The sequence below is a fragment of the Cotesia glomerata genome, linkage group LG4 (assembly GCF_020080835.1).
Source record: "Cotesia glomerata isolate CgM1 linkage group LG4, MPM_Cglom_v2.3, whole genome shotgun sequence".
Classification (NCBI taxonomy): Eukaryota; Metazoa; Arthropoda; class Insecta; order Hymenoptera; family Braconidae; genus Cotesia; species Cotesia glomerata.
In genome coordinates, this window is record NC_058161.1 from 23712431 (window position 1) to 23730887 (window position 18457).

Sequence of the window (18457 nt, forward strand, 5' to 3'; positions counted from 1 at the left end):
AGCCTCAAAGCTCGTAAAGTATGTCTTCTCCTCACGCTAGATGTCAAAAACGCATTTAACAGCGCAAATTGGGGAGACATTTTAAACGCTCTGGAGCACAAGTTTGACGCGGAGCCAGAAAATCTGGCACTAGTCGACAACTACCTTGACGATAGAAAGTTAATAGTGGAAACTACTGAAGGCCCACAAGAATACGCCATAACGGCTGGCGTGCCGCAAGGCTCAATAATGGAGCCTGATCTATGGAACGCAGACTACGACGAGCTTCTTGAAATCCCGTTGCCAGAGCAAGTAGAGCTAACAGGCTTTGCAGACGACGTTGCAGCCACTATAGTGGCGGACAGCGTGGAAGAGGCCGAACTGCTAGTTCGGGAAACCATCGACACCGTCGAGACTTGGCTCGATAAGCATCACCTGAAACTCGCCAAGCACAAAACCGAGATGGTCGTTTTGACCCGTCAAAAATGGTTTCCAAAACCATTCGCTATGGACATGGGAGGAACAACGCTGACGTCAACAAGGGCCCTGCGGTATCTAGGGGTAATGATAGACGAGAAACTATCTTTCCGTGAACACCTCGACAGTGCATGCAAGAAAGCCAGCAAGACTGTGTCTAGCCTAGCACGAATTATGACCAACACCATGGGACCAAGAACAAAAAAGAGAAGAGTTCTTCTAGAAGCAGTTCACTCGGTACTGCTTTATGGAGCGGAGATATGGGCAGACATATTAAAGCAGAAGACCTACCGGCGAAAGATCGCAGCAGTACAGCGGCGAGGCGCTCTCAGGGTTGCCTGCGCCTACCGCACAGTTTCCGAAGCGGCTGTATTGGTCATTGCAGGAGCCGCGCCCATCGACCTATTAGCGTTCGAAAGAGCAAAACTCTATGACGCTAAAGACAGTGATGATAACATGAAGGACGCAAGAACGAGGATAAAGGCGGAAACGCAGCAAGAGTGGCAGGACCGATGGACATCGGGAGAGACGGGCAGATAGACGGCGCGCCTGATCCCAAACATCAACGTCTGGCTCTCTCGGAAGCACGGGGATACGGACTTCTTCCTGACCCAGCTATTGACGGGATATGGGCAGTTCAATGCCTATCTTTTCAAGATGGGTTTGCACAGCACACCTACGTGCAAATACTGCCCGCATAAAATCGACGACGCCGAACACACATTCTTCGAGTGTGCTCGATGGAAGGACTACAGAAGAAGCACCGAAGAGATCATAGGCACCAGGCTCTCCCCCTCAAGCCTGGTGACCTATATGATCAAACAAGAGGAAAACTGGTCAGCTGTTGCAGTTTATGCACAGCACCTCCTGAAAGACAAAATCGCAGAAAGAGACCAGTAGCCAGGAGTAGGCGTCGTGAGACGCAGCACGACTGGATTGAAGTAATGCTAACGCGGTTCCAATCCAGTCCTCCCCGTACCATCTAGGGGAGAGGGGAAGAGGAATGTTTTTTTTAGTGGGTAAAAATCTCCACACTACCGACTATCGATATCTGCCGGAAGATGGGCGGCAGAGTTAACGATACCGGTGTCTTTTGAAGATCTTTTTTCGTACCTCTTTACAAAAAAAAAAAAAAAAAAACACACACACACACACACACACACACACACACACATACAAACGTACGAACATCATCGTGAAAATAGTCAGGAAAGCTTCCTAGGACCTCGAAACGTCGAGATCCGATGAAAACTCGATTATCGAAAAACGGGGTAAAACTAATAACTTCCCGATTTTTGAAAATTTTCAATTTTCTTAGCGAGCAGTTAAAAATTTTTTTAATTGTTTCTACGTAGGTAATCAGTCTAATTCTTCATAATATTGAATGTTTGTAGGATAAATTTTGTATTGAAAGGGAAGTATTTTTTAAAAGTTTAGTGGTCGAACTGAAATTGGACTTTAAGTATACCTTTGGTAAGAGAGAAGGATTTTTCGATGTCCCACCAGACATATTCAGTCAAATGATAATATTACGAGAAACTTAAAAAGTAATCGATGTTTTTGACAAAGGGGTGTTGTTAATTAGTTATTCTTCTATATTATAAGATAAATTTTACTACTGTATAAGTTTCAGTCACATAATTATAGCTTATAATTGATGAAATTCCAGAGTCAAATGTCCCACCAGTCACTATGGAATGTCCCATTTATTAAAATTTATTTTCTATTTTTTAGTTTAGTTTTCTATAAAAAGCGTTTTTTTTTTAGTTCTTTTAAACTAATATTTATTCATCTGAAAACTTATATTTTCATGTAATTTTCTTTCTAAAGCCTGAGTTTGACCACATGTTACCGGAACATCAGCGGAAAAACAATGAAAAAGAAGAATGGCGGGTCTATGCATTGAAACACACCATTTTTGGGGTAAGCAAAACAATCTTCAATTCCTGATTAAGAAATCTAATTTGAAATGACTTGAAATAATTTTATAGCACTGCGTGTCCTAAATTCGTATTTAGGACTCGCTCAACTGTTGACTTAAATAAACAATTATGAAACGAGCAGAGAGGAATTTTTTAGGCTACGGGCTCATATTTACGATCAATCCATAGATTTCTACTCTAAAAATTTGACTTTCACCGCAAAAAAAAAAAAAAAACAAAAAAATATATTTAAAAACATTCAAAGCCCTGAAAAAATAGAAAATAATAAATAATTAATAATTAAAATTACATCTTTTTGTCGGTTATGATTCAGTCTGAAGTATGCTAAAACCTCAATTAATGATTCTTAAATGTTTTTTATTAACCATTTCGCTCAGCCGTAAACATTATTCTGGTGTAAAATATTTTCTGAACGTTATTTAATTTAACAAAAATCTTATTCCGTAATAAATATGGACAGTAATTACAGTGATTTAGACGATGATTATAATGATTTTGTTCCTAACGAGATAAAAAAAAGGCGAAGAATATAGCTTTAATGCAATTTTGTATGAATAATTTTTTGGAACAAATTTGTTTGTTAAAGAAAATTAAAAAATTATAAAATGACAGCTAAATTTAATGTTATTTAATTTTATGTATTGATTATTTCAATGTGTGAATTTATTTTTTCTTAATTCATACTAATCACTTTGGATTTATTATTTTATATATATTTGTTTCTGTTTTTTAACTTTTTATTTGTTTTTTGGGACTGGGGGGGGGCTCCGCCCCCAACCCCCGCCGGGGCTTCGCCCCAGGACCCCGATTTTGGACCCACAAATATCGCCGCATTTGTAATAAAAAATAGTATATGCAACTCGTGCGACGTTGTCGATTATCCACTCAAGCGAATGACCGCACAATATACCCTTGAATAAATGTTTTTATCTGATCCCCACACTTATTTACATAAAAATGATTTTTTTTTTTTTAATCACTTTAACTTAATTTTGAATTATCCAAACAATTTATTCTTACTTTTTAGTTTGGTTTTATGTTAAAGCATGTTTTTTTGAACTATTACTTAGTTTTTAACTTTTTTTTTTTTTATTTTCTTTAATGAGAGATGTCCATATTAAGAGATTTCCGAATTTTCTTGTCCATAATTAGAGATGTTCATTTGTAAAGCTTTTCTAGATTCAGAGTTGTTCATTTGTGTATATGTCAAATAACCTTGATGTCTTTTATTCGAATTGTCTGAATTTAGGTTTGTCATTATTTTTTAATTTCCTTTGTTTCTCTGATATTATTATCATTATTTTTAGTCCAGACCGGGATTCGAACCCGGATCATCTAGTTACGCGCCGAAGGCTCTACCAGTTGAGCTATCAGAGACACTATCCGTATCTATTTTCTCAATCACCTAATAAGGCTCACCGAGTAATGAATACAACCGTCCATCTTACGGTAGAAAGCATTATATCTTTAATTATATCAGTATAAACGCCTTAAAATTGCAGTATATCTTTGGTATTTTTACCGTAGAAATACCATTTTATTATTGTAAAATTATAGTAATATTATAGTTAATACATAAATTTTATACGGTGAAAGTTCTAGTTTTACGGTAATTTTATCGTATTATTTCTGAACTTTGTAGCAAAAGTACGGTAGAAATGCTGTATAACTATAGTAAAAAAACTGGCCAAAATAACCACAGAAATGCCGTATTATTTCAGAATTATAACGGTTAATTTATGGTAAACGCATTAATACCGAAAATTTACGGTATTTCAAAAACCGCTAGGGGATATGATCTAATATTTTAGTAAATGTCTTTATATTTAGCTATAGTTATTTGATATTGTTTATTTTTTTTATTTTCCAAACATATTATTAATTGAAATTTTTAGTGAGAGATGTCCAAATTGAGAATTTTTTATTTTACTCGAATCATTGCCAACCGTTACAAATCAATGACGACGACTGTACTATTAGACTATTTTTAAGCAATTATTTATTTTAGCATTCTAAATTTTATTTATTTGGAATGCCCCCCCCCCCTCCCCCAATCAGGGCTTTTTTCTTGGACCCCAATGGAGCTTGCAGTCCTGCTATGCACGATATACTATTTTTGCTTTTCCTTAATTAATTTTTATATTTAAATTTGAATAAAACTGACGACGAATTTAGGACACTGGTGCTACAAAATAGTGTAAGATACTCGTGGCTTGAATGAGCGATCATTCACGGTGTGATAGCGCACTCGCTTCGCTCGTTAAGCAACTCGTATCTTAATGTACTATAAAAGCATCTAATTTGAATACTATATGGGTGATTCTCTGTAAGGATGTTTTTTGCTGCCCCAGGCATTTTTTTATTGGAAAAATTGTTATTTTGTTACTAAAAAAAATTTATTACGAAAGTAAAAAAACATTTTTATTTGGAGTATTGAAAACTAAAATGAAATAAATTTTGGTATTTTTGCTATAAATTCGTAAACCACCGAAATAACAGTCCCCTGGGCTGTCCCATTTCCAAAATTAAAACTTTAAGATTAAATTTTAAGTTATTCGTCCATAATATATCATTTTGTCCATAATGTTTATAAACTTAATTAGTTAACTAACGATCTTCTTCAATAAAAAGTACCGAAAATTAATTTGTTTCATTAAATTCATTAAACCAAAGTTTGTCCCAGGCGTTTTAAGAACAGTCCCCTGCCAGAAGTTCAAAGCCAAATAAAAAATCCAGCATGTTATTTTACCTTTTGTAAGGTTTATAAGGATCTAACTAGCTTTGAGTTAATAAACATAGGGCTGTTAGCGCTTTATCGCCATTTTATTTAGTGTCAAAGCACCGTTTGTGCTGGAAATATGTATCTGGGCCACTTCAAAACTCAGTCCCCTGGCAACTATTTTTATTTATAATTCATTTATAAAATTGGATCCATAAGTCTTAATATTATTCTAATTAATGTAAACATTCATTGAGAACTTGAAAAGTTGAATGCATTTAAATAATTTGCTTGATTTTTCTCAAATTGATAAAAAAAAAAAACAGTCCCCTGTCATGTTATATGGAAAAAAAAAACAAAAATTAAATTGGCTGTTTATTTATTATCATTAAGCTGATAGTTTTGTAGCCCTTGTTAATTTTTTTTCTAATAAAATCAAAAATAATTTGGTCGGACAATTTTGTACAGATTTAAGACGTCCTTTTAGAGAATCACCCATATAAATATACAATTAACATAAAGGTAATTATTTCAAATCATCTTTCTGAATCAGGGATAATATTACCTACTATATAATTAATAATTATCATATTTTTGGTTGACAGGACTGTTGGAATGGTTGCAAATGTTCCAAAAACTTCTACCGAAGTCTGGATACCAAAATATGCATCAACATTGAAGACTGCTATAAATCTAAATTCATACCATCAGAGTTGGAAACAATGGCTTATAGTTATGACTCATCAAATAACGAATCATTAACTGAAATTACCAACTAAAATTTTAGTAATTGTATCATTAATTTTTACATCACAGCAAAAAATTTGCTGAATAAAGTAAAAATAATATTGCAGTTCATAAAAAGAATCTAATAAATATTTTACCCAGTTCCATAATTTACTGCGTAGTTGATGATTAAAAATTTAACACCCGCAGGCGAAAACAATTACTTCCAAGGTAACTTAGTAATTCTTCATTAATAGTCACCTGAAAATTATTGAGATAATAATAATTAATAAATAGGTTTTTATGTCACTTTAGAACGTAATTCACGTAAGGGTGACACGACACAATAACCGCGACATTATATCCGTGACTATGTCGCTGACTTGTCTATACGACAAATTCAACTACAAATTAATTATTTGTTATTTACCGTAAGATGGACGGTGGCGTTTACTCAGCCAGGTCTTAATAGGTGACTGAATAATAGTTACAGACAGTGTCTCGGATAGCTTAACTGGTAGAGCCTTTGGCGCGTAACTGAACGATCCGGGTTCGAGTCCCGGTCCGGGCTGTCCGAATTATATTTTTGCAGTTACCAAAAAATTCCTACTGAGTAAAAAAAGGTCCCCCCTTTTCCCTTATCCTTTATTCACCCAGTTCCCAAATTTGTCGCGGACATTATGACACTGATATAGCATCGCGGATGTAATGTCGCGGTTATTTAGTCGCGGAGCCAGAACATAATTCACGTAAGTACTTGACGTATTATTTTTTTATTATTGAAATATCATTAGTTTGAATTCAGCTCTTCAATTTAGTAGCAGAGTTTACAATGCTGCTCCAGGGGTTGAGTTTTTGTTTCGTTGCTCTCGCATTTGTAATTGCTAGTAAGTTGAATTTTTTTTGCTATAAACCCTAAAAACAATTAATAATAGTAATTTTAGTTAAATAAGTCAATTTATATTAAAGAAATTTGTGGTTTTATACTTATATGGGGGAGATACAAAGTTAGTTCCATGGCGTACTGCTAGTGGCGCTGCTAGCGTTTTTTGGTTCCTTATGTTCCTTATGATCTTGTTGTTTCTCTTGTTCTTAGTGTTCATCTAGTTCCTAATGTTCCTTACTGCCTTAATGTTCCTATTAGAATTATTTTTCTTAATGTTCCACTTGTTCTAAATGTTCCTCATGTTTCCTTTGTCCTTCTTGTTCTAGATGTTCCTTTTATTGTAAATGTTCCTCTTGTTCTAGATGTTCCTCATGTTCTAAATGTTACTTTTGTTTCCTATGTTCCTCATGTTTCCGACGTTCCTCTTGATATTGATGTTTCTCTTATTCCTAGCGTTTCTCTTGTTCTTAATGTTCCTTTTGTTCCTAGTGTTCTTAATATTCTCAATAGTGTTCTTGTTCTTGATGTTCTTAGTTTTTGTTTAGTTCCTAGTGTTTCTTACTGCCTTGATGTTCCTAATAAAATTATTTTTCTAAATGTTTCTCATGTTCTAAATGTTCCTCATGATTCCTATGATCCTTTTGATATCGATGTTCCTTTTATTCCTAGTATTTCTCTTGTTCCGAATGTTCCTTTTGTTCTTAATGTTTCTTTTGTTCCTAGTGTTATTAATTTTCTCAATAGTGTTCTTCTTGATGTTCCTAATTGCATTATTTTTCCTAATGTTTCTCTTGTTCTTAATATTCTCTATGTTCCTTTTGTTCTTAATGTTCCTCATATTTCCAATGTTCTTAATGTTCCTCTTGTTCCCGATTTTCTGAATGTTCCTCTAGTTACTAATCTTCTTGATAAACTTCATTTTGTTAATGTTCCGCTTGTTCCTAGTGTTCCAGATGTTCCTGATATTCCTAGTGTTCCTGGTGTTCGTAATTTTCTTCAGTTAAATTTCTAAGAAAAAAGTTTCTCACTAAAAATTAGTGTTATACACATCTAAAAATTAATATTACAGTCGATCCCGATCTGGAATTCATAAATTCAGTAGATATGGGTCAGTGCAGAAAGAACCAGCGTTACAGTGATTGTGTAACAGCGTGTCCTCTTTCTTGTGGGAAGAAGAATTTGGCTAAAGAAGACTGTCCATATGTAATATAAATTTATAATAATAATAATAATAGTAATTAATAAGTTTGTTAAATAGATAATAATTCATAACTTTTTGTTGTCCGAGCACTACTTAAGTTACGGTATCTCCTAAAATATTAAAAATAGCCCCATAATACAAATACATTTTTTATAGGAAATTTTTTAAGCTACATTTTTGTATTCTTATAATTTTTCTCTAAAATCAATATTTTAAGAGTTATGACATAATTAATAGCTTTGTTTTCTCAGCCTTGCAGTCCTGGATGCGAATGCAAAGACGGTTATTACTTGAACAGTACTAGTACTCTAGATTGCGTTAAGCCAGAAGACTGCGTTCCCAAAACATATCACCGTATTTTACCGGTTAACTGTGGAGTGAATCAGCAATTTTCCTTCTGCAGGTCACCTTGTCCATTAACTTGCGGAAAAAAAACGATAGATCCTTGTCCTTATGTAAATATTACGTAAAAAATTTTCATATTTACAAAAAAAAAAAACCAAATATTGACCAGGCAGGATAAAAACATAATTATTTTTTAATAATTATGTTTAATAGATTTTTTAATCTATTGATTTAATTTCATATTGATACTGTCATTCTAATACGTCGTATCCCACATTTAGAAAATTTTACAGCAGACGGTAAAAACAGTTCATTTTTAACATTGATTAAATGGGATTCAACGGATGAAAATATTTATTTAAAAATAGTAATTAAACTATTTGATCTTTACATTATTAATATGACTTGAATAATATTGTTGTGATTCTATTTTTCAAAAAAAGTCAATTTGTCAAATTTTGTGGGATACGACGTATTAGAATGACAGTATCGATATTCAGGACCCCTGATTAAAAATATTGATTGAGAAGTATTGGGAATCAGTCACCCCATGTAAACTGTATATCTATATATAGATGAAAAAGAATTGAAAGTATTGTATTCAAAAGTATTCAAATTTCATCATTTTTAATCCTCTTCAATCGATATTTTTAACCAGGGACGTAATTATTAATTTTTAATTATACTTGAAATAAAAATTTAAGCATCAGAAATATACCGAATTTTTATAATAAAAAAAAATAAGTTTGGGTAGAAATATCAGAAAGTTGTTCAAACTGGTAATCATAATTTAACCTCGCCGTCTTTGGTACCTAAATTTATCATCAATTTATATTAAATCAATAACTTTATAGTCAATAAATAAGAATTTGTCAAAATAATAAAATATCAAAGATTGATTATTAAAAATTAAAGTTACAAAAATGATGTTAATAATTAAAATAATAGGTCTGGTGAATAATATGTGTTTTTAAATAATCTAATGTACCTAATATTAGTATTCTTTCAGGCATTCATTTAAATATCATTCAATCGTACTGTAATTAAATATCTTTTCCCAAAGTTATAAACTACTATTTATTTAATCAGATTAATATAATATTTAATAAACGATTTGTTTAATTACTACAAAACTTATATAGGGTAGAAGTACCGTTTATGGCCACTGTACCATTTATTGTTTAAATAAACGATAGAAATGAATTTATATTAATAAACCATTACAAATTCAATTTGTTTTAATATAAATTTTTTAAAACTCAACAAAAATATGGTTATAATATTATAATTTTTTATAAATTAATTCAAATGTTAACTGGCCAAAAACGGTGCTAAGGTGGCCAATAACGGTACTTCTACCCTAGATTTAAAGATTTAAAAAAACAAACGTACTATTGTAGATTTAAAATAAAAGTTATTCATAAGTTTTATAAGGATTCTGAGCTACCGGCTGTAACGTTAATTATTACAATTATATTTTTATTTTTATACATTTAATAAAAAAAAGTATTATATTTTGCAAGTTAAAACTATAAAAAAGCATAACACTTGTTTCAGCTCATAAACTCTTCCAATAAATTTACAAATAATTTATTTATCTTCTTTTTATCTAAATTGGTCAGTATTTGGAACTCTTACATTAATTAAAAAAATTTTTCTTTTTAGAATTGCAATTTTGGATGCGAGTGTTATGACGGGTACTACCTAACAAAAAATAAAGAATGTGTCAAACAAGCAGATTGTCCACGACGGCCAAAACCACACTTTTATTAATCTATAATTTCAAACGATACAATATAAATTGAATTTGTATTCAACTCCACAATAAAAAAATACAGAAATATATATTTATATATTAAAAAGAATAATAAAATCTAATAAAAACTTATCACTTTCAACATCTATAAAATACTTTGGAACAGGAACAGTTTCAAGAACTGTACCAGGAACTGGAACAGTTCCAAGAACGGCACCAGGAACTGGAACCGTGTTAGGAACCATAATTGGGACAGTTCCAGGAACCAGAACTGGAACAGTACCAGGAACTAGAATTGAAACAATCCCAAGAACCAGAACGGGAACAGTATTAGGCACTAAAACCGGAACAGTTCCAGGAATCAGAACTGGAACAGTACTAGGAACTAGAATTGGAACAGTTCCAGGAACTAGAACTGAAAGTTGTAGGAACCAAAACTGATACAGTACTAGGAACCAGAATTGGAATAGTACCAGGAACTAGAACTTAATCTACAAGTCCACGTTCTTCTTCAAAATGTTCCTGAGCGCGAGCTTGGCAGCCGCGGCCTTAGCTTGCTTCTTAGTCGCCCCGAACCCGGTGAAGACTTCTTTTTTTCCGTTCCGTTCTATTTCTAGAGGAACCATTACGCACTTGGCTTGTTCCACTACTGTTGACTGTAAAAAGTGAGGTTTGATGCCGGAAGTTTCGTAGATCTTCCTTACCGGCTGCTTGGGGACTTTCTTGCTGAACTTGTCAATCTCGGCGTTCATCAGACTGTAGAGTACCTAGGAATAGAAAATTTATTATAATTATAAAAAAATTATTAATAATTAATAAATTAATAAATTTTGATTTTTGAAATATTTCTCTTTAGAAACTTATCAGAAATTTTCGGCTCTATAAAAAAGCTCATCCGTGAATTGATTGGACGAACCGTTTAAAAGTTACAAAACATTTTTAATTAGTACCTGCCAAGTGCGCTGGTAGTCCTTTCCACTGTCCAAAAAAACAGCTCCAATGACCGACTCAAAGAGGTCGCCAAGTGCCTTTGGAACATCAACATACTCTGCCATGTAGCACTCGTCCTCTTGCATGAGCACCCAGAGCAGTTCGTCATCAACCTGGTAGTCCCGTTCCTGCTGATACTTGAGGAACCGCTCGATACTTTCCGCCAAGCTCGGCGCATACGCTAGCATCGCAGTATGGAGTCCATACTTGACTGTCAAACACGCGAAGGTTATGTTGTTGACCAACGCGGACCTCAGATCGGTCAAGTCTCCGGGACTCAAGTCCCCGCAGTTCTCATAAATGTAACTGGTGATCAATGTATCAATGATGGCGTCTCCAAGGAACTCTAACCTATCATAGCTGACTGTCGCTGTGTTGACAGTGTAGCTGGCTTGGGTGAAGGCCTGCAATAAAAAGGACCTGTCCTTGAATGTGTAGCCGATCCGTTTCTCGATGGAACTCCGCCAAGGCATGTGGTGGTCCACTTCCCCGTCACCGATCTTGGCGCTAGGTGGCGCTCCGAAGAGTACTTGGTCTATAGAGACCTCTGGCGGAACCACTCCGAACCACTGGAGCAATCTGGCGGCCGCTACTGGACCAGATTTTAGCAGGTAGATCCCTGTTAAGGCTTCCACGCAATCCGCTACTGACTTATCGGGAACTGTCTGGCCGTGGAACAGATACGCGAGGTCGTCTCGCTCGCCTGGTTCGTAGGAAGTTATTTTGCGGAAGATTTCCAGGCGGGAGGCTTCCGAAATTGCACCGCAGAATTGTTCCTGGAACGGAATGTTCACTTCGTACAAGACGTCGGGGGTTCGTCCGTTGTCGCGGATGAAATCGAGGACCTAGGAAGAAAATTTTTTTATTTTAGAATTTTTCAGTACTTAAGGTAGTTTGGGAGCCAAATGACTTCAACTTGACCTCATATTTTTTTATATTCATTCAAAAGATTGAATGATTAAATACTTCTATAGAAAAAAAATCAGATTTTTTTACTACACCGTTTAAGAGACATAATTAATTAAAGTTTTGCAAAAATACACGATCTCTTATGGATGCTCTTATTCAATAACTTCGGAAATGGAGGATTTATAAAAAATCGGCCAGCTTGACCCCATAAAAAAAAACTTTCCAATAGATAGAACAATGTTTCATACATATTCTATCAAAATTTAATAACGATTTAACACATAGTTTTAATTTAATTAATTTTTTTATATAAAAAATTGGTTTCGATCTTTGTTGTTTGTCGGAGACATTACTACCCCATCTTTATCAGGGGAAAAATGGCAACTTCTAGGTGCGCGGAAAATTTGAAATTGAAATATAATCATAAAGTTTTTTTGCATTAAAATAAATTGTTATTAAACATACATTAAAATTTCACGTGAATTATAGCTGATTTAACATATTGAAGTGATATTTGCAAATTTAAACAATAAATGAACACCGTGAGCAACTGTTTTAAGTACCGACCTTACATAACCTATAACAGTTGTTATTGTTTTTTTACAGCCTAGTACTTGTCAGTTGATATTTTAATAATTATATTATTATAATTATTTAACCATAATTATGAATTGAATTTATTCAATTAAATTTTGATTAGAAATAATTTTATATTTTATGCTATTTTTCGTGTGATCATTTGCAAAAAAGAAAAAAAAAATATCTATTAATTATTTCCTTGGATTGCGACTACCAAACTACCTTAAGAAATTTTACTTCGATAAATAAGCGACCGTTACCATTGAAAAAAAGGTTAACGGAATCAGTTGACGGTGGGATAAAATTACGGGGATCAATTTCGTGTCACCGAATTTTTGTCTCTTATTATTTTTTCCTAAAATCAATATTTTAAGAGTTAAAGCTATTTTTATAGTCACTTGATGATGATCAAGATATTTTTTCATTTTCCATTATGTAGGAAATATTAAAAGACTATATCTCCTAAAATATTGAAGATAGACCTATAGTATAAAAACGTTTTTGATCGGAAATTTCCTAAGTTACAATTTTTCTCTCAAAATTTTTTCCTAGCATCAATATTTTAAAAGTTATAGCCATTTATATAGATTAATTAGTATTTGATTTAAATAATGATAATAATAATATAAAATAAGAAAAATACATTACCTCAGTAGGAGGCGCACATGCAGGAATAGCGAAATTAATCGTCGGAACAAAATCAAGAGCGTTGATAAACGACGGAAGCTTCTTGTTCTCCCCACAATAAAACAAATGGCGATTGCTGACCATAGAGCCCTTGTAAGTAGTCAAGTACCCTTCAGTTTTATGGGGGAACTTCTCGAACAGGAATATCGAGCTCAGGAACTTGAGGAACGAGTCTCCTAAAGTCTCAAGACGTTCAAAATTAAAAGCATCGTTTGCGAATTTCGGGGTTAGTGCGCACAAAATCTCGGAGGCGTTCGGCGGCGTGTTGAGGCTTGAAGCTTGCAGAACTCTAAGAGGGGGCGCTTTTACATCAGCGCGCTTTGAAAATTCTGCAACGTACGCGAGTTTTCTTACGAAATTTGCCTTTACTGAAATTCCAAGTGTATAATCCTAAAAAAAAAAAAAAAAATTTTTTTTCTTAATAATCTGATAATTTTTTTAATTAACAATTTCATTTTTCAAATTAATTAAAAAAGTATTTTTAGTAATTATTATTTTTTACAAATAATTTTTTATTCTACGTTTTACTTCATTCATCAATTTATTTAGCCGAAAAATCTAACCTATACTATGTTATCCGTTTAATCATTTCTTCACACGACACCAAAAACCCAGATATATTTTTTTGACTATCCATAAGATATATCTCCCGCGGAAATTCAAATTTAAAAAATAATTTCCAACTCAAAAATTACCTAGACAAATAACACCGGCAAAAAAAAAAAAAGTTGTCAGTACGTTTGACCGGACCTACCTATCATTATGTATTTTGACGCGCTGAATCCGAATCTGAAGTCAGTTTTGCCCGTACATCGTCAAAATTTTGAGTAATATCCAAAAAACCCCAAAAAAGGCGAAAAATTGCGAAAAACTGCAGTCACAACGATGAATAAAATTTTGTGGACCCAGATCAAGTATGATATTTATGTATTTCAATTCGCTGAATCTGAATCTGAACGTTAATTAGCCCGTTGAGCGGACAAAATTTGAAAAAATAGCAAAAACTCAAAAAAATTGCAATAAATCATAAAAAATCGAAATTATTGAGATAAAAAAATTTTCTGGATTCAGATTGAGTATGTTTTTTATGTACTTTGTTTCACTGAATTTGAATCTGAAATCTTGTCCCTTTAAAGTTTTAAAATTTTAAAAAAAATCTCAAAAAACCAAAAAAATCGGGAAAATTACCGTTATAAATATGAGAAAAAAATCTATTAAACACGATTGTTAATGACTTAGGTGCATTTTCATAGATGGAATATGATCTTAGAATTGAAAAATTGACAAAATTTTTAAATGTTTAAAAAATAGCTTGTTAGGAGAAGGTACGAAGCCATATTTTCGAATTTCAGACTGTCGTTCGTTTGTATCGAATTTTTTTATTTTCAAATGGCCTACGCAGTGGGTTCCTTTTACGTTTTCATTTATTATTATTACCCTTCATTTTATTTAAGTCTTAATGAAATCGTTTTTCTTGTTCTTCGCTGTAGTCTTCAAGATTTTCAAGAAAGTGGTCGACGTGAGAATCCATGAAGTGTAGTTTGAGGTTTATTAAGTAACCTAAAAAAAGAAACCCACTGCGTAGGTCATTTGAAAATAAAAAAATTCGATACAAACGAACGACAGTCTGAAATTCGAAAACATGGCTTCGTACCTTCTTCTTACATACTATTTTTTGAAGATTTAAAAATTTTGTCAATTTTTCAATTCTAAGATCATATTCCATCTATAAAAATGTACCTAAGTCATTAACAATCGTGTTTAATAGATTTTTTTCTCATATTTATAACGGTAATTTTCCCGATTTTTTTGGTTTTTTGAGATTTTTTTAAAAATTTTAAAACTTTAAAAGGACAAGATTTCAGATTCAAATTCAGTGAAACAAAGTACATAAAAAACATACTCAATCTGAATCCAGAAAATTTTTTTATCTCAATAATTTCGATTTTTTATGATTTATTGCAATTTTTTTGGGTTTTTTGTTATTTTCTCAAATTTTGATGGCTCAACGGGCTAATTAACGTTCAGAATCAGATTCAGTGAATTGAAATACATAAAAATCATACTTGATCTGAGTCCACAAAATTTTATTCATCGTTGTGACTGCAGTTTTTCACCATTTTTCGCCTTTTTTTGGGTTTTTTGGATTTTACTCAAAATTTTGACGGTGTACGGGCAAAACTGACTTCAGATTCGGATTCAGCGCGTCAAAATACATAAAAATAGGTAGGTCCGGACAAAAATACTGACAACTTTTTTTTTTTGGGTGCCGGTGTAATTTAAATATTTTTTCTTTATTTTCTTAATAACTTTCACTAAACTTTAAAAAAAATATAATTAAAAAATATGCAACTTGTTTATTCTTTCAATTTGATATAAATTTTTGGTTAAAAAAATTGATCCAAGTTTTCTATTCAAAACTTAACCTAACAAAATAAATATTCTCAAGTAATGTAACAGATATTTTTTTTTAAATGCAAAATAATCTAAAATAAATAAAAAAACCTGATTGATGTCGGCTTTAAAAAACAACATATAACTTCTGAGTTTAGTAAATTATTCTTGTTAAAGTATTTATCTGTTCGCGGTTTTTAATATTTATTATTTTCCTCAAATAATTTTTTATTCTTCATAAAATTTAATTTCTCCGATTTATTCAACCGACAAATCTAACCTACATTATATCAGCCGTTTATTTATCTTATGACACCAAAAACCTAGAAATATTTTTTTGAATATCCGTAAGATGGCGTTTCACACTAGATATAATACTACGTCACTCTCCTGCGAAAATTCAAATCTAAAAAATAATTTTCAATTTAAAACTTACCTGGATAAATAAATAAATAATTTTTTTTATAAACTTAAAGTAAAATTACAAACTAACCTGAAAATCAGTAATATCCATCACAGAAATATTTTCAATGTGTCGTTCCAGATCAACCGGTTCGCGCATGTGAGTGACCGGTTCCAGGTCATCATAGCTCTCAAGCGGCATTAGTTCGTCCATTTTGTTAACAATATCCTCCTCTTCGCTAACTTGTGGACTACTTGCAAGTAGATCAAAGAACTGCTTATCCCCAGCTGACAATACAGTTTCCTCTGTTCCAATTTTGGCTTCGCGCGCCACCTGGGCCCTGAAGTCCTCCGCAAGACTCATGTACCTCACGCGATGCAGAATTGACGGCAAGCAACGCGCTTTTAGCCAATAAACAGACGAGAAATTAACCTTCGCACACAGTTCCGGAATAAGATGAATAATTCTCTGGTACTTTTTGGTGCTAGGTTCCGCAGACATGCTGTAGACCCTCGGTTTTATAAAATTAATGTCCTTGGAAATGGTTCTAACCTCCAAAAGCCGCTGGTTGACGTTCTCGATCTGGACATTGTACTTTTCTAAATAAAAATCGATGTAAGACTCGAATTTATTGTTCGCGAAGAAGCTTTTAGGACTCATATCGTCGCGAACTTGAAGAACAATGTACGCTTTTTCGGTAGTACGATATCTGGGGATCACCAGGTCGAGTTTCTGGACGTCTGGGCTGTTGTTCGCGTCCATTTCGATGGGCTTCAACTCAACCTTGTCGTAGTTCTGCGCAACGTTCCAGTCTACTTCATTGTCGGCGTTCAGAGGAACTACTAGGTAGTTATCTGCTGGATTTATTGGGTCAGAGTCTGTGTTCTGCAGAACCATGAAGTTCCTGACCAGTTCCAGGATGTCTTTGAAGACGATCCAGTGGAACTTTCGCAGAAGTTCCAGTTCTGCTGCGGAACAGGCGAAGCGCTTGAAGTTCGCGGAGATCGAGACGTTCACTTGGCCGTAGGTCATGTAGATCGGGAAATTAGGGATCTGTTTTATCGGGCGGGATGTTAATAGAGCGAAGTTTGATGGGTTGTTTATCATCTTGCAGAATATCTGGAACAATTTTTTGAGTTGAAAGGTAAGAATTTAAAAATTAAGATTATTTGGAGTAATTTAAGGTACAGTATGCAGTAGTTGAATAGGTTTCAAAGTAAAACGTATTTGACCCTACTTTTAATGTACAAAGATGTCATTATTAGTTCAAATTAGTGATTTTCATGAAAATATAAACAATTTTGAATTGAAGCGCGAAATAACAAATATAATTAAATATTTATATTTTGACAACGTTTTTAAGAAAGACTATGAAAGAAGTAGTAGTTAAACAATCAATTCTGACAAGCCGCAGTAGTTGAACACTCCGGGAGCAGTAGTTGAACTAATAAAATATATGGCAATAGGCACACCAAAAATTTTCCACGTTTTATTGGAATATCAAAAGAATTATAGCATATTATTGATTAATATTAAAAATAATATTATGAATATTTAAGGAAGTCCTTTCACTCCCGTTGAGTCACAACAACTGTAGTAGTCAATATTCGATAAATTAAAATAAAAAACCCATAAAAATTCCTAAATTTAAAAAATAAATAGTATATGAGGCATTAATCGTTGAAATTTTGAACATTAAAAAAAAAAAATAATTAAATACAAAAATTAATTTGACTCTTGTAAATCAGCTGTTAGTAACCTGTCCGCGATTTGGCAACGCTATATATCGGTTGTTTACATTTTCATTTGCGTAATATAACCTTAACCATGTTTAAGTTTTTGCAGTCAGTGGCCGCGTTCAAGTTTACTAAGTTCTTGGCAGATCTTAGCATATATTGTAGCAACAACTTAAAGTAACTATATTGTTTTTTAAAAAAATCTATAATAAAACAATGCAAGGTATATTTATTTAAGCGTGTCTAAATATTAATTTTTTGGTAGATAAATTCAGCCCTACTCAGAACTTAGTAAACCTAAACGCAGCCAGTGTAAATAAATAAATTAATTAAAAATGTTTAGTCATAAAACCATAACATTCTAATGTCTCATGGCAAGAATGCTAGTATTTTTTTATTGTTTTATTTTTCAATTATGAAATATGGAAATTTGTTAACAATAAATTAATTAATAAGTATGTATGAAAAACATAAGTGCGTTAAAGTTTAGTTTGAATTTATTGAATGGTCTGAAGCTCGCGTGCTACGCAACGATGCCAAATGTTCTGACGCCATTTAAATGTAGGTTACTCAAAAATTTTCTATGATTTTATAATTTTAATTTCTCCATAAATTCCACGGCAACCTATATATTTTATTGCAAAAAATCAAACCTGAATATTTCGTAAGCCTTATTTTGTGTTTTTTTTTTACCCCATCTAATCGGTGTTTAATGCCATAATTCGAG

At 32.9% G+C, this 18457-nt stretch overlaps 2 protein-coding genes across 8 annotated transcripts in view; one reads left to right on the top strand and one right to left on the bottom strand.

Moving 5' to 3' along the window:
* Window positions 1–5986: 5986 nt before the first annotated feature.
* Window positions 5987–10121, top strand: LOC123264230 (zonadhesin). Of its 5 annotated transcripts, none has more exons than XM_044727416.1 (5): window positions 6011–6075; window positions 6639–6731; window positions 7800–7933; window positions 8183–8386; window positions 9942–10121. In XM_044727416.1, the coding sequence occupies exons 2-5, from the start codon at window positions 6677–6679 to the stop codon at window positions 10047–10049; spliced, it is 501 nt and encodes a 166-aa protein (XP_044583351.1). In that variant the 5' UTR covers window positions 6011–6075; window positions 6639–6676; the 3' UTR covers window positions 10050–10121. The 5 variants fall into 5 exon arrangements, with proteins under 5 accessions (XP_044583354.1, XP_044583351.1, XP_044583352.1 ...); XM_044727417.1 differs by lacking the exon at window positions 6011–6075 and adding an exon at window positions 6382–6593 and having other exon boundaries at window positions 6650–6731; XM_044727418.1 differs by lacking the exon at window positions 6011–6075 and adding an exon at window positions 6382–6593 and having other exon boundaries at window positions 6663–6731.
* LOC123264229 (endoribonuclease Dicer) overlaps window positions 10016–18457 on the bottom strand; it is a 43298-nt gene continuing 34856 nt past the window's right edge. The window contains exons 5-9 of one of the 3 annotated variants that reach the window (XM_044727414.1): window positions 16085–17113; window positions 13159–13587; window positions 10983–11867; window positions 10507–10799; window positions 10016–10328 (exon numbers count right to left, since the gene is read on the bottom strand). In XM_044727414.1, the coding sequence (XP_044583349.1) occupies window positions 10524–10799; window positions 10983–11867; window positions 13159–13587; window positions 16085–17113 (2619 nt within the window). In that variant the 3' untranslated portion in view covers window positions 10016–10328; window positions 10507–10523. Of the gene's footprint in view, window positions 10800–10982; window positions 11868–13158; window positions 13588–16084; window positions 17114–18457 lie in introns of all 3 variants that reach the window. The other 2 variants (XM_044727413.1, XM_044727412.1) reach the window with 2 other exon arrangements.